The sequence below is a fragment of the Juglans microcarpa x Juglans regia genome, chromosome 3S (genome assembly GCF_004785595.1).
Source record: "Juglans microcarpa x Juglans regia isolate MS1-56 chromosome 3S, Jm3101_v1.0, whole genome shotgun sequence".
NCBI classification, from domain to species: Eukaryota; Viridiplantae; Streptophyta; class Magnoliopsida; order Fagales; family Juglandaceae; genus Juglans; species Juglans microcarpa x Juglans regia.
In genome coordinates, this window is record NC_054599.1 from 4,675,870 (window position 1) to 4,692,211 (window position 16,342).

The 16,342-nt window shown below is 34.4% G+C and overlaps 1 protein-coding gene and 1 long non-coding RNA gene across 4 annotated transcripts; one reads left to right on the forward strand and one right to left on the reverse strand.

The window, feature by feature from the left end:
• Positions 1-562: 562 nt before the first annotated feature.
• Positions 563-6,356, reverse strand: LOC121258533. Of its 3 annotated transcripts, none has more exons than XR_005939421.1 (5): positions 6,191-6,356; positions 1,560-1,658; positions 1,408-1,470; positions 1,095-1,286; positions 563-732 (listed from the first exon to the last, which is right to left on the reverse strand). It is a non-coding gene; the product is annotated as an uncharacterized LOC121258533 (long non-coding RNA). The 3 variants fall into 3 exon arrangements; XR_005939420.1 differs by having other exon boundaries at positions 1,560-2,264; XR_005939419.1 differs by having other exon boundaries at positions 1,560-3,611.
• Positions 6,357-6,500: 144 nt separating this feature from the next.
• On the forward strand, positions 6,501-10,835 carry LOC121258532. Its single transcript, XM_041160069.1, has 3 exons — positions 6,501-6,833; positions 6,917-7,006; positions 10,603-10,835. The coding sequence occupies exons 1-3, from the start codon at positions 6,573-6,575 to the stop codon at positions 10,678-10,680; spliced, it is 429 nt and encodes a 142-aa protein (XP_041016003.1). The 5' UTR covers positions 6,501-6,572; the 3' UTR covers positions 10,681-10,835.
• Positions 10,836-16,342: the final 5,507 nt, after the last annotated feature.

Genomic DNA, 16,342 nt, shown 5'->3' on the forward strand with positions numbered 1-16,342 from the left:
ATATATATATATATATACACGCGCGCGCACACATATGAAAGCCAATTCTTACCAGCCAAGATTTTGCTCGCACGAGTCACTCCATCGGTAGTTCTTGATAAGGCTATGCAGATCCGGATAACTGAATATGAAACTCGGAATCCAGGTTCCGACTGTAATCGAATTTTGTAAAGAATTTTTTTTTTTTTTAAAATACTTTATTTTATTAATTTTTTTAAATAACATAATAATAATTGCATTGAACATTGTCCATAATAATAAAAATTTATCAAAATGGAAAACTAAGTTTTATGTAAAAAATAAGTAAAGCTATAAACAACTAATTGCATGTAAAAAAAAAAAAAAAATCCAAAATTCATCATGAAAAAAGCATGCAACGCACAATCAATCCAAGCTGGTACGTATGGTTACCAAACCCATCTCAACTCATCATTACAATTTTTTTAAATTCTAACATAAAATATAATAAACAATTTAATTTTTTTAAATCTCAAAATAATAATAATATTCTAACAATATTTTATCATCTCAACTTAACTCAGTTCAACATCCAAACGTAACCTATTTACATTGTTTGGTATTTATACATTACAAAAGCACAAAATTACAAGATGTGAGATACAAAATTACAATTTATGAATTACTATAATTCCTTGATCTCATTATTTGACAATGGTGTTGAAGAAGGATGCATCAAGCCAGGTGCTTGGCGTATAGTCCTCTCCGCTCCCACTGCAAAAGAACCAATAAAAATTATTACTTCAAACGGCATTCCATATACGTACGTACAAACGAATCATGTAAGAGACTGCTAGGATAAAGGCCAAGAATGTATGACTGTGACCTAACCCAGATATGCAACACACACACACACACCCCTTTTCTATATACCTCTACTGATATAAAGGTCATGAAATGTACAGCCAGCAGAGAAGAAAAAGAAGAGGCCATGAGCAAACACTGATAATTGAAGGCTAAATAATGAGTGAGGAGGATGCTCAGAAAGCCAAGTTCTTGGCCGATTAATGACTCCCATACCACAAAACCAATACTTTGCTAGGAAGATCTGCAGGAGAGCTTGGTTTAGAGATTACCTTAGTGAGCTCCCTCTCTGTGTCTCTGCCAGATCCTCTGAATGGCCATGGTGGCAGCAAGGAAACCAAAAGCTGTGCCAAGATGGGCAAAGATGACGACAAAATGATAACCAAGGCAAAACATGCCTCCATTGATGCAGGAAAACAATCCAAGATGCCCCATCCCTAACAGCAATTCTGCAGCCAGCCATCCTTGGATCATTACCATTAAGGGAGGAGCAATGTAGCATGAGTTAAAAGAAAGTTGAAGAAATTCATATAATTGTATAATGTCGGCAAAGAGAGAAGAAAAGTTAACATGAGAGCCACTTACAACTCTATCAACAAAAGTTAACGCTTGGTCCTCATCACGCTGAAGATGAAGTTGGATGATCATCTAAAAAAAATGAAAAAACTGAGTTTAAAAAGATAATAAACTAATACAAACAAGATTTCAAGTTTCAAGTAACTTATATATAAATTCACCTTCAAGGTCAATCGATTCCAAGTATTCTTCTAACTTCTGGATGTCGACTGCTTTGGTCCTAAACCAATTTTGGGTGCAAATGAGGGCTTCAGTAGTCTCTGGAGATAATGAATTCCTAAAAGGATCCAAGATGCATCCTTCAGCACTAAATGCAGACTCCAAGGCAACAGTGGAAATGGGGATGGCTAACACATCATGTGCTACCTCAGCAAGGATAGGATAATTCATGGCATTAATTCTCTACCAATCTAAAATATCAAAATTGGGTGATCGTTTTACACACCCCTCGGACAAATACCTCTCTAGTTCTGATCCAAACCCCATAAAACCCTGCTCCTCAAAGAATTTGGCAAGCATGATATCAAATTTACTTGGAGGCGGTGCTGTCTCATTAGAAGTAGTGCTTGGCCTTTAACCACACGAAATGTATCGTATTGCTCGATCAAGCGGCTTAAAATGAGTTTAACCTTGGCCTCTATCCTATCCGCCAACTCATCCCCTTTGCACGTTTTCAACCAAAACCTCATAGCCATCATCTTATATTGTGGATCAAGCACGAAAGCAACATATATCATCAAGTTGAACCTATCTGCGCTACCCCAATACTTGTCATACTTATTTTTCATATTTTTGCCCATGGTATTAGTAATAATATCATCACTCATACACATATCATTTAATATGTCTTCAATTATGCATAGTTCCTAGAAATATACATTAGCAGTCACATATAAAGAACCAGAAATGTTCAATGTAACTTTATAAAAAATTTTCAGCAACTCTACAAATATTCGTGCATTTTTCCAATCATCACAAGTGGGGTTCACAAACTGAGCATCCTCATAAACATATTGTTCAAATGCTTGTTGATGTTTTTCAGCAGTACTCAACATCAAATATGTGGAGCTCCATCTAGTAGGAACATCCAAACAAATCATCCTCCCACCAATATTTGCCCTTACTGCACAAGCCTTAAACTTCGCAAATCTTAATGGTGAAGACTTCACATATCTGACGGCATCCCTAATTCTTGTTACAAAGTCATAAACATCTTTCAAACCATCCATAACAATCAAGTTTAATATATGGGCAGCACACCGCACATGAAGAAATTCACCACCCAATATGGTACAATTATTGTCCTTTATCCTCTTACTCATGTAATCAATGGAAACAACATTAGAGGAGGCGTTATCAATGGTGATGGTCAAAATTTTATCAATCCCCCACTCATGTAAATCCCAAGTCCAATACCCTCCCAATAGTTTCGCCCTCAGGGTCAGGAATTTGGCAAAACTTAAGAATTTTCTTATGCAATCTCCAATTGCAATCAATGAAATGTGCGGTAATACACATGTAGTTCATATTTTGCACCGATGTCCAAGTATCAACGGTAAGACAAATCCTTTGACCACCCAACAACTTCTTTAACTTTATCTTCTCTTCATGATATAACTTAATACAATCCCTTTGTAAAGTGGTTTGGGATGGCAAAGTAAATCTAGACTCCACATCAGTCACGAACTCTATAAACCTATCGTCCTCCACAAGCCAAAAAGGCAATTCACATCTAATAAAAAACTTAGCAGTTGACACCCTAAGTTTTTCTGGATCATACTTTACAAGCCCTTGTGGACTACACACTCGTCCCTTTGCATCTCTCTTAACACTCGAGGTTTGACTTTTTTCAACCCTTTTAATTCTAAGAGGAGAAGTTTCACAAGCATTGTGGAGGTGGTGCATCATGAACGAAGTACTATTCTTATAGTGGCAATTAAACAGCTTGGCGCAATAATTGCATTGAGCTTTCGAGTTATCATGGTCAATAGGCTCCACTTTAGTAAAGTGTTTCCATACCACTGATTGATTGCTAGATGCTTTTTTGGGTTTCTTGGCTAAAGATGGGATGAAATGTGTAGGGTTTTGGGTATATGTGGATGAAGGTGTAGGAAGAATCCCATGCTCCTCTACATCCACTGGAATAGAAGAAGAGTGATCACCACCCCCACCACCCCCAATATTACAACTCAATGTATCTTCTTCCATCTGTTCTTGAGTAATGAATAACAAACACCAAAAGATCAACAATCAACACACCAAAGCAAGAAAATTGTATATAACAAAGCAAAATCACAAACTACTTGAAAAAGATAAGTATATAATTTCTAGGAACATACACAGCAAAGCAAATCATGCACCAACCCAAAGGGGCAGAAAAAAGTAGTAATGGCAAACCTACTGTTTTCTTTTATGCTGATTTGATGGAAACTAGCTCATTCGTGCACAAATAGTAAACAGTATGGAATGGAGAATGAAAAGGATGCCAAATAATAAGAAATGAATGGAATGCACGGTGCTTTGAAGATAGGGAACGTACAACGGCGGACCTTCAGAACTTTTTTTTACACACTTTATTGCTTTGGTTTTCAGCTATTGTGCTTAATGGAAACAATGTTCATGACTTTCTGGTTTTAATTTCTGGATCCTACAATGTATTTAGGTGTTCTCTCGTATACTTCTTGTGTACACGGACTTTGCCTATTTCATTCATATCAATAAAATTTACCTCTTACTTACAAAAATAAAATAATAAGAAATGATTAATCAATAATTTATTAAGTTTAGAGCCAGAAGATCTGTCGATAACTTTTATGCTAGTGCTGCAATGTGGGAAAAGGTGTCCAAGGTGAGAAAGTTGATGATGGTGATGGAAGTTAAAAAGCGACCAGGATATAGCTGCATTGAATTTGGAAAGGAAAGCCAAGTGTTTTATTCTGGGGAGACCTCATCCTATGAAGGATGAGATTTATGGTTTTCTTAAGGAGTTGGATGTAGAGATGAGGAAAATAAGTTATGTAACTGACACTAGTTCTGTTTTACATGGCATGGAACGGCAAGAAAAGGAAAGACAACTAGTTTGGCATAGTGAGAGGTTAGCCGTGGTTTATGGGTTGCTTAAGGCTGTTTCTGGGACAGTTATTCAGGTAGTACAAAATCTTCGCATTTGTGGGATAGATATTATCATCTTAAGAATGGGAATTGTTCATGCAATGATTTTTGGTGATTGTGTGGCTCTAGGATGGAATGTTCCCTGTGCTTCGTCATGTTACTGCATTTGACTTAAAGTAGATTCAATGTTTGACTTTGGGGGGATGCCTAAATCCCCAACTCAAGTTCGTATTTTAAGTGTATTGTATTAATTATTCCTTCTGAGAAATGTCAAGCCTATTGAAAACACGTTCATAATCAGATTGTGTCAGGCATAAACAGTTCCAATCATTAATCGCTTGCTAGTGCAGAGTGTGACCTTTTCATGAACTATCCATGAAGAGGTATCGTATCACCAACTTGGTTACTGGCCTAATTTCAAGAGAAATATATACGGCTTTATAAACAACTTCCTCTTACTCTTCGAAACTCTAAACTCAAATTCCTTTACACACTATTATAAACTGATATATGACATGCCAGCGAGAAGCACCTGCATTGAAGTAGGGTCCAACTAATTCCAGCTTAAACACATTCACAAAAATCAGCTGAAATACCATAAACAATGGAAAAGTCCAAAGAACAACAACCATTGGGGACAATCAAATCAGAAACCTCATAAAAAATAATGAGAGATGGAAACCACTCTCGAATTAACAACTGAGAACTACTTACAAGGGAAAACAAAAAGGTAACACCACCAAGAACTTAACTAACAAATCTTGACCATAGCTATCCAACAAACATTTTGGGTCTTTTGAATTTAGTTAGGGGTCATATTAAAGTTTAAACTCAACTTTAAACTATAAAAGGTTGAGTCTTTCCTTTTAATAAAATTTTGTTCTTATGAAAAAAGGTGGTCTTTTTATGAATGATATGGCATCTGCTTGCTTAGAAGTAATTTGCTCGGATTGTTCTTTTATTTTTTCCTTTTACCGTTGGGTCAACTATTTCGTTATTCTCTTTTGTGTTTTTAAGGCCATGGTTGCCAGGTTACCAGATAAGGGAGAAAAGTTACAGAAGCAGATTGTTGAACTAAATTCAGGGCTCCATAAAATTAGTGAGGCAGAAAGAACAGAAAGCAAAGTTATCGATTTGGATGATTTAAGTGGGGGATTTCACGCAGTTTTAAATGTATAGATCATCATTGCTGTTTAATAGTTTAAGGTCCCATTTGGATAATGAAAGTGTTTCATCTCATCCCATCTCATGTTATATCATCATTACAATTTTTTTAAATTCTCACACAAAATATAATAAACAACTCAATTTTTTCAAATCCCAAAACAATAATAATATTAAAAAATAATATTCTAACAATATTTTATTCAAATTTCTTCTAAAATCATCTCATTATCCAAACCGCACCTAAATCTGACTGAATATATTGATCAGATCCGAGCAGTAGATTTTTACAGTTTTCGCCTAAAAAATGTACTAATGTATAAAATTAATAGTTTAAAACAGGAACCCTACTTCATTTTTCGCCCCTGAACCAAAAAACTACATTTCTAACTTCTATACATCAACCTTCCTTTTTAGCTACTGAAAAACCTCTCCGCTTTTTTGAGTATTTTCCAACTTAGTGAAGAGAGAAAGAAAAAGCAAGGAGCTTCTAGAAACCGACTAGAGAGGAACTTACCTACAGGTTCAGCGGGAGAAAAACTTCCGGCGGCGTTGTCTGTCGAAGCTGACGCTTGAAAGATCCGGCGAGAGAGAAACGGCGGCGGAAGCTCGAAGGTTAGGGTTTCGGCGAGAGAGAGAGAAAAGAGAGGTCTGGATCTGATTCTGCAGTCAAACACCAACGGTAAGCTAGGAACGAAAACGACGTCGTTGTTTTTATGTACAGTTTATTTTTTATAAAACTGTCGGGTTACCGGACCGCGATGAACAGTCCTTTATTAATCAATGGGCTGGAGAGCAGATCATAAAAAACACGTCAATATCTTGAGAACGGCCCATAAAAATAATCCAAACTCAACCCCAAAGTTAGGGGAAGCTATCCGGTCGGAGGATTTGTATGTATGAATATGGCAATTGCATTCGCAGCAGTGGCAAGACCATCCTCAATGGTATTGCTAACGAGACAAAGATCCATACCCAGGTGGGTCTTCACCCCTCTCGCTTCTTCATCTTTTTCGTCGTCGACTTCTTCCTCCACTCCTTCCAGAAAGCTCGTTCTCTACTCAAAGCCCGGTTGCTGTTTGTGTGATGGCCTCAAAGAAAAACTCCAAGCTGCCTTCTTACTCTCCGGCCCTGATTCCCTTCACGATGTTGATTTACAGGTAAATATGCTCATCTGTGTGCGTGAGTGTGTATATGTTTATTTTATGCGTGTATATTGTGAATGTGTCGGTGAGTTTGTCAGATAATGGATATAACCAGCAATCCTGAGTGGGAAATGGCTTATCAATATGAGATACCCGTGTTAGCCAAAGTACTCTCTGATGGCACCGAGGTCAGTTTTGTTTTAAATTTTGTTATTCAAAGTATTTTTTTGTGCTAATTTTGTTGTCTCAGATTTTCTCAAAGTTTAACGTTCCTCGGCTTTATATAGCTATTTCTTCTTTGCCGCAGCGCTTAAGATTTTGAAGTAGCATTTGTAGCCTACGTGTTATTCATAGTCTTTATTAAAGGAAGAATTTAAATTGCTAGTGGATGTGCTGAAATATCCCAACATCTTTTCCACTTCACATAAATGTAGCTTCTTAATTAATTGACGGCCATTGCTGATTGAAACTATGTTATGATGCACCTTAGTGTGTGGGATTAGTTTCTGACGGTTGTTAGAAAATCTACCATCTAAGGTTGTTTAGCATGTGCAAGTAGCACCTGTACATTTAAGGTGCTAAACATGATTTACCGGTTTGGAATTCAGACTGATGGTTATGATGTTTGAAAGGGTTGGTGGATGGTTACAACTGTGGTCTATAAGTGTAACGCCTCAATAGAAGGTCCAAATCACATGACTTATATTCCAAAAGGATTAGTCAATGATATAATTAGAGCTCTATTGGAACATTATAAAGAGCAAGAACTTCTCATTCCCAAGTAATATGGGATCCCATATACCATCTACCTTTATCCTTATCATATGTGGTATCACAATCTCCCCCCTCTTAAATTCCTGACGTTTTCTTCAGACCAATTATCGTAGGTGGCATGGCTCAAGCCCCACATTTATGGTTGGGATAGGCTCTGATACTATTTATAACGCTCAATCAAAGGCCCAAACCACATGGCCTATACTCCAAAAAAATTAGTCAATGATACAATTGGAGATCAAGAACTTCTCCTTCTAAGCAATGTGGGATCTCATACACCACCTACCCTTATTCTTATCATATGGGGTATCACAATAAGTAAACCAATGAAACCCTTAAAAAAGCCTTCTTTAAGCACATCAATAACTTAAAGAGGAAGATGAATTCCACTTGTTCATCTTCTTCACCCTCTCAAACAACCTATCCATCCTACATTTATAACACCGTCACAATGAAGTTTAGCACAATCTTTGGGACCTTCAAGATATTCATAAAAAGGTTTGTTCTTGCTGTTGCTACCTGACAGGCTTCTGCCACCATTGTTGTTTTCACGATAAAGAACATTTTCAAAATTTCATGTCCTCCTAGGCTTACCTCAATGCTCAGATTAATCATTCTGTTTCCAAGTTCTGATGCATGAGTTTTCTAATTTAACTTAATCCCTGAGACAGTCATTTCAACTATAGTGATGTGTAGGACAGCCAGTAGATTCTATGATTAGGGATCGTCTGATCATTATAGGTGGAGAAAAGTTTTATTATTTAGTCCAGAGGATTGGTTCAGTGATTATAAAGGGGAGAAGGTCAAAGTAAATTATGTTTTTTATTTTGCAATCAAGAATAAATGAGTGCTGTGGAGGGGCTGGACCAGTGCACTGATCAGTGCAGTAAGTACTTTATGGGTGCCTTTGGATGGTTATTCGGTGGTTGGATTTATTATCTATTATAAAGTAGGACCTAAAGAAAGACAGTTCTAGATCCAGATGATGAAAGAACTAGGATATCTTTGAATCTCAGTGGGCCTTCCAGGAATCTCACCTATAATTTCTTTTCATAAATTAGGAAAGCCTTCTAAAAGAGACCACTCAATCATCATAGATGTAAGCCAAAATGATTTCCAAATTTCTTCCGTGGACAGTTTACTTAAGAAAATCTTCCTTGCTCTTGTATACTTCAATCCTTAAGTTTTCAATACTGATTTGCTTAATAGTAATGCTAAATATAGGCCTAGAATGTGCAAGTCCTACGCATACTTTTTGAAAAAAATGAGACCCACCATGAAAAAGTAGATCTTTTCATGTGGGTCTCATTTTTTTTTTTTCAAAGGACTTGCATGGGACTTGTACACCCTAGGCTTGTACAAATTATTTTCCATTGCCTTTAAGAAGTTCAGGATGATATCTCTCCTCACTCTAATTATAAAACAAAAAAAAATCTCTCCTCACTCTCTGCCTATATGACACTTTTAAGGTCCCAGGCTTGGAAGGGCTTGGATTTGCTCGTTGTAGGCCCTGCTTCTTTTCAACTGCTGATAATATATGGGGGTTACCCCTGTGATATGCTTTTTTTCCTCTTTCTCAATGAAACTGGTACTAAATTGCCTGCTCGCACACAAGTTTCAGACCCACCAACCATTAGAAACTCCTATACATCATCAACCGGATTTTTGTGAATATTAACTATGATCAAATTACTGTGAGAGATCATATAGTTGGTTTAACTTGATTCTATTGGTTGTTTTTATTCAAGCTTGTTGTAAGACTATGTTGCAAGATCTTCTGCTACACCCTGCATTTCATCACTCCTTCTTGGTTTCTTGTCTTCTTTCTTATCACCCTTGTTCTCCTGGTCTTTACACATCCTTTAAGGCCTCGTTTGGATGTTAAGATGAGAAATCTGTGAATAATAGTGAAATGGTTTGAATTAAGATGTTTTATGTAATTTTGGGAAAGGAGAGAGAAAAAGTTGAATAAAATATTATAAAGTTAATATATTGTTAGAATATAATTTTTTTAATATTGTTTTTGTTTTGGGATTTGAAAAAGTTGAATTGTTTTTTGAGTTTTGTTTGGAAGTTTAGGAAAGTTGTAATGATTAGGTAAAATGATTAGATGAAAAAGTTAAGATTTGAAATTGAAAAGTATGTATTTACGTGGTGTTTGAATGTTGAAATGACAATATATCCTCATTATTAATGGTGGGGCATGTTGTTCAAACAAGAATCCTTATGTTTTACACCAGCCCAAAGTATGTGGGTATGGACAAGGTTGTATTGGGCCATCATGGATAACCTTCCTGAAATGATCACTCCCATGTCCAATAAAATGTGCTGGTTAGAGAGATGGTTGACTATCAGCGAGTCTATAGCCTGTGGTTTAACTAATCGACCTAATGTACAATAATCCACCCACTGTAGTACCCCCACGAACTTATTAGCTAAAGTTGGTCCCTGCTGGCAAAGGCTGTGTTTTGCAATGGAAAACTAGCAATGTTTAATAATTGTAGGCCAATCATTCTTTCCTATATCATATTTATCCTTTCCCACATGTGATATGGCTGTAAAGCGATTCATGCTTGTTCATCTGTTCTTTTGATATTATTATCCATTCCCATTCGCTTAGAACATTTTGGTTTTCTTTCTTTTTGCCTGCTGCTCTTTCATAATCTCATAGGTGACACATGCATGTGTATACGCCTTACTCAAACTGTCTGCGGTGATGTTTTCTAGTAAGGCCTGATTTCAGCATTAAGTTTGTAAGGTTCAAGCTTGTTGTTTGCATTTGGAAAGCTAGATTCAGGCCATCCTGATAATTTGCTTTAAATGGCAACAACTTCGGTTGACTATCATATCACCACATACTTAATATTAAAAAGAGGCAATAGAATTTCAATGGTTTGGTCAAAATGCGAGAAGCTTGGAAGTGATATGAGACTATTCCTTACCTTAAGTGAACTAGAAGTTTCCTTGTGTTTTGAAGGTGATGTCTCTCACAAGCATCAATATGTTTCAGGAAATCCTACCTAGGTTATCTCCACGTCTTGGAGTGGAGCTCGTCCAAAAGAAGATTGCAGCTGCTTTGAAACAATAAGAGGATTCGAAGGTCATTGAGTGATCGATACTCAAGGATGCTCTTTGTTTTTTAATATAAAGATCTTAAGTGCGAAGGATGATTCTAATACGATTTTTTTAACATTGATTTAGGGAAGTAAATTTTGAACATTAATCAAATCAGGCATTCTGTCTCTTCTGTGTAGTTGTTCTACTTCCTTTTCCACGTTTCTTTAAAGACAAATCAAGTTTCAAGGCCGAAGCTGTGCTTTGCATCATAAAGCACCATTCTCTCCTTTTTTCTTTATTTTATTTTCTGTACCAGTAAAGTCCACCATGGGTTGCAGAAAGTGTTTGATATGTATCTTCATTTTCATAAGCTTTTACGAATATGACTGATCTATGATTGCAAAAGACAAAGCAAGGCATTCCTTGTGGTTTGACTGTTCTTTTATCAGCTACTGATATGAAAATGATAGAAGAAATAAAGTAATATATGAAAATGATAGAAGAAATAAAGTAATATAAAAAATTTCCTCCGGCAATGATGGTAGTTTTATGTTACAGTCTGCTACTTTTTCTTAAAGAGAAATACTCCCGTCACAAATGGATTATACAAAAGTAATCATACAAACTAATATGGTTCATTATATTATAAAATTACTTTTATTGTAAAGTGGATCTAACAGATCACATGAAATCACGTCAGTTTATATGATTATTTTTGTATTATTCCTTTATGATTAGAGCACTCTTCTTCCTTAAAATCTCTATTTACTGACGTCGGTAGGTTACAACTAATTACTTCCTGTATGAGAAAAATATCTCCACACCTTATGAAAAAGTTATAGGTGTAGAGTGTAAGAGTAAATAGTGGCTGATCATAACACTCACATATATATATATATATATATATATATATATATATATATATATATTGACTAGCAAAAATGTGATGAATTACATGCAAATATGCATTGCAGTCACGTACCATGCACAGTTGGCTCCCATCGTTTCCCATCAATTTTTTTTTCCTTTATTTTTTAGAAAAAAAAAAAAAAGAAAGGATCAGCAAGGAAAAGTAGCTTCTCACTTTCGAATTATTTCAGTGTATCATTTGCCAAATAATTTTTTTCCAGACTTTTGAGTCTTTCTTGCTTTTATATATAGCAAGAAGATATGATATTTCCATCACTTAACCAGAATCTTGAAAAGCGATTATAAGTTATTGGACTATACCTTTGAAACTACTTTGATGATTATATTAACAAAAGAATGAATGATGTTGGACCTCTTCATCACGAATGCATCTCATGATTCTCATGATCAATATTTATGCTATATTCACTGTAAGAATAACAATTATTTGAAATGAAAATGACTATTTACAACAAGAACAGATTTATTTTTATTACAAATAACTTGACTATATGTAAGCATTATTTTTGTAGTGATATTACACATGCACCGACTCTAGAAGTAGTGTGTGTTCATATGTTGCAATATTATATAGAAATCAAGGATTAGATAAATTAATGTGGTTGATCAAATTAATCATCGGCTTCCATAAGCACCTCAATAAAATAAAAATAAAAAGAAAAATAAAGGAAAAGTTTTTCATGTAAAGTAGTTGTGCCTAGGCCTCGATCATCGCAAATGATGCTTGTGCGTCGGGCAATATCAATGATTAATTAATAAGGATATAAACCAACCCACTTAAACAACAAAAAGTGATTTCCCGAAAGAAATGCTCGAGCAATTTTGAAGAAATATTAGGAATGAGATGATAAAAAAATAATCACAATAAGTTCTCAATTTTTATCACAAGGAACATCAACCCCACCATTAAAGCAGAAATCACTCAGATAATGTAAGTCATTTTCTTCCAAAATGAAGTATCTAGAACTTCCCAATTTTTTTAGTAGAGCCAAAAAAGGCAGTTACAAAAAAGGTTAGAAATCAAAGTTGCTTTGACAAGTAAGATGGACTATGCTAATCGGATCAGTGGCAAGCACAATTCCTTCATATCAAATGTCAACTTATCAACAGTCGAAATCAATTTGCAAGCCTCTAAATACTAGTTTTAAAATTTTGATCTGGTGGGATTTCTCCAAAGAACAAAAGAAAAATTCGACTTTGAAGTCTTGGAAATGCATTTGACAACCAAAAAATTCAGGCGGACTCGATTTGAGATTAATGTAATATATGGATTTAGCTTTTTTAGCAAAAACAGGATGGAAAATAAGCCAAGCAAATCCAAGCCAGTGGCATTCACTCCTCAAGACAAAATATCTCAACGTAACAAGTTTTTGGAATGTAACATCAAATGATTCACAACTATGGAAGGGAATTCTCAAGATAAGAGAGATACTTTCAAAAGATAAGTACTATAAAATCTTTAATGGTTTATCAGCCAAATTATGGTTAGAGCCTTGGATTCCAACATTAGAAAATTTCACACTAAAGCCTCTCCACCAAATGAACGAGATTCAACCCCTTTTCAAGGTCTTTGATCTAATTATACAAAGCTCTCATTCATGGAATACCTAGAAATGCTAACTCTTTTTTAGCAAGATAGCATTACATAAATCCAAAAAAAATTCATCTCTCAAAATAACCAAAGACAAGATTTGTGATTTGGACTCCAAACCACAATGGGAAGTTTTAAGTTAAAACAACCTACCACATAGTGGCAAAAAACTCTAGCACATCAATGCAAAATCTTCCAAGCCTAATTTTGAAAAAACTTTGGCATTTGAAAATTTATGATCGCCATAAGTTACTAATTTGGAAAATCATATGGAACATACTCCCCATCAGAGCAAGACTGAGCAATGTCATTCCAAATCTAGTATAAGGAAATTGCCCATTGTGCAATGCAGAAGAAGAAACATTGATCCATTTCTTCATTGAATGTCTAGTCACTAGGATACCCTAGAATCAAAGTAGCTGGCCTTTGAACCTCGCATTACTACCTATTAACTCAATGCTAGACTAGATTCTAAAGATAATTAAGAGCTGATTTTGGAGTTAAATATCTCGGAAAAATATCCATTCTAGATTTTTGCAGTAATAATGATGGATTTTATTTGGAGACAACATAATGATATTGTCCATAATCACTCAGTTCTATCCCTGAAGAAGGCAAAAGACCAGTTGGAAAATTCTTACCAAGCTTACAAACAAGCATGGGAGGAAAAATTAAGAGTTCTTCCAAGATTAAGTTGGCTACTTCCACCTTGGAACCATTGGAGTTTTTCCTTTGATGTAATAGTGAGAGATAATTTCTCAACGTCATTAGTAGTATGCAGTGATTATGAAGGTAAGACCCTAGCAATATAGACATCAAAAATTCATTCCACAAATCCAGTCATAGATAAAGCCTCAACAGCTCTTCTAGCAACGAAGCTGGCAAAACATCTTCAAAAGAGTCCATCTAGAGGGTGATGAACAACTTGTTATAATAGTAATTGAAGATGAGGCCCCCTCACCAATGTGGCAAATAACTCCAATCATTGATGACATCCATCAAAATCTACAACCTTGAAAAGATTGGAGCGTAAACAAAATTCATCAATCACAAAATTGATTTGCATACTTTATGGAACAATGGGCAACAACCAACCTAGCCTTTGGTTGTATACCTTAAGATAATCTTCCTAGACGTATTTTGTATATTGATACTAGCAATGATCGTCCATGATGACATAATGTATTTCTATAATATTTATTGAGAAAATGATAACGATAGTTAAGAAAAAATTATAAAAAACTTACTTCTCCATGTCTCAACTATTGATATATTGAAGATTAAAAAATTTGAATTTCAAAATTTGAATTTCAAATTAAAACTGATAAAATGAGTCTTGTATATATTTTGTAAGTAAAATTGTAAGTATATATAGCTCTAATATTTATTTCCATCAATATTATGCATGCTTGATTAGGAAAAAAAAAAAACTAAAAGTGATTAGTAATATATGTTCATATGGTCAGGGCTATAAAATGAACATGAAACTCAACATGCAGCTCGAATTTAGCTCGATTAAACTCGAATTTGACTCGATTATTAAACTATACAAATTCGTATAAAGCTTGACCGGCTCAATTAATGTTCAAGAACAAACTCGTATGAAGCTTGACTTGTATATATTTATAAATATATAATACAATATATATATATATATAATATACAAAAGTTATAATGTATTATCAATTATATAGATAGACTTATAGTCCACTACATATACTATATATAAATTTATAATATTAATATATCATATAGAACTAGAAGTATGATAAATATATATTATTATATTATGAATATTATTAATATATGATGAATACAATATTAGCTATAACTTATCTCGTTCTTATCAAATATTCAAATGTCATATAAAAATTATTACTTACAAGCTATAGGCTATAAACTATATATAGTCATAACTTATAACTTCTGATTTTATCATTCTATGAAGTACTATTAAAGACTTTACAATATTACTTTTTATAAAAATAAAAAATAAAAATAAAAAATAAAAAAGACTTTACATTATTACTAGTTATTAATCTTATTACTTTATAAAAGATTAATCACTTGTAATATTGTATTCATAAGACTATAGTAATATACATATTTAGTGCTAATATCTATGATTCATAATTAATAAGCTCACACTAGTAGACTATTGGACTAGTATCTATGACTCTATTGTGTAGTGACTAGTAGTTATAGTCTAGCATTAATTCTTATATATGCATTATAACTATAAACATAAATAATAATATTATTTTATGCAAATATAAGACGGTACCAATATTTAAATATCAATGTATTAATTTTGTAGTTAACATACGGTATTAGTATAATAGTATTATAGGATATAATATAACTATAATATTATATTATGAGTAATAAATTATAATGTTTGATAAAATATAACGTTAGACAATGTGATATATGTATACAGTATAAATATATAGTTTTATACTATACAATACATATAATTTTATAATATTAGTATATAACATGTATTACATATTAATCTAGTTTTATAGTATATAACATGTATTATAGTATTTAATTTAGTAGGCTGATATAAGTCACTTAGTATAGTGAGTCTGATCTCATGTGTATGTGTTACGTGTGGAGTTATTGAAGCCCTTGGATCTTTATATCCAAATTTTGAGTCATTGATTCCGTACTGTAATGCTAGGGTTACACGATGCTCATCTCATTTCTCTTTCAGTTGTTTCACACTTCCTCACTTCTTCTCTCACAACTATCGAGAAACCCTAGCCTCCTAGGCTTACCTCTTAGCTCTTACACGATTTGCATGGAATTGATTCTTGATTCTTGAAGGCTTGTAGTTGTCAAGATTCAAGAATCTGAGGGGGTGAGAGTGATATCGGCTCTGACTGCAAGAAACCCTAGCAGATGCAGTCGGTGACCGTATTTTCGAGGAGCTGTGACTGTTATTCCAGTCTTAGAGATGGCTGTCAAGCCTCAACAAATAGGTCATTAAATGCTAGCATTTATGACTCCCAACCAGTTGAATCCCTGATTTCGTGGTTCGTGGTTCTCTAATTCATCAAATCTTCCATCTATCAGTCGATTAGCCAGGTTCTTTTCCTGTTTCTAAGCATTTGGTTGGGAACTTTGGAGATTTGGAACCACTTATCTAGTCATTGAGTGTTTTCGA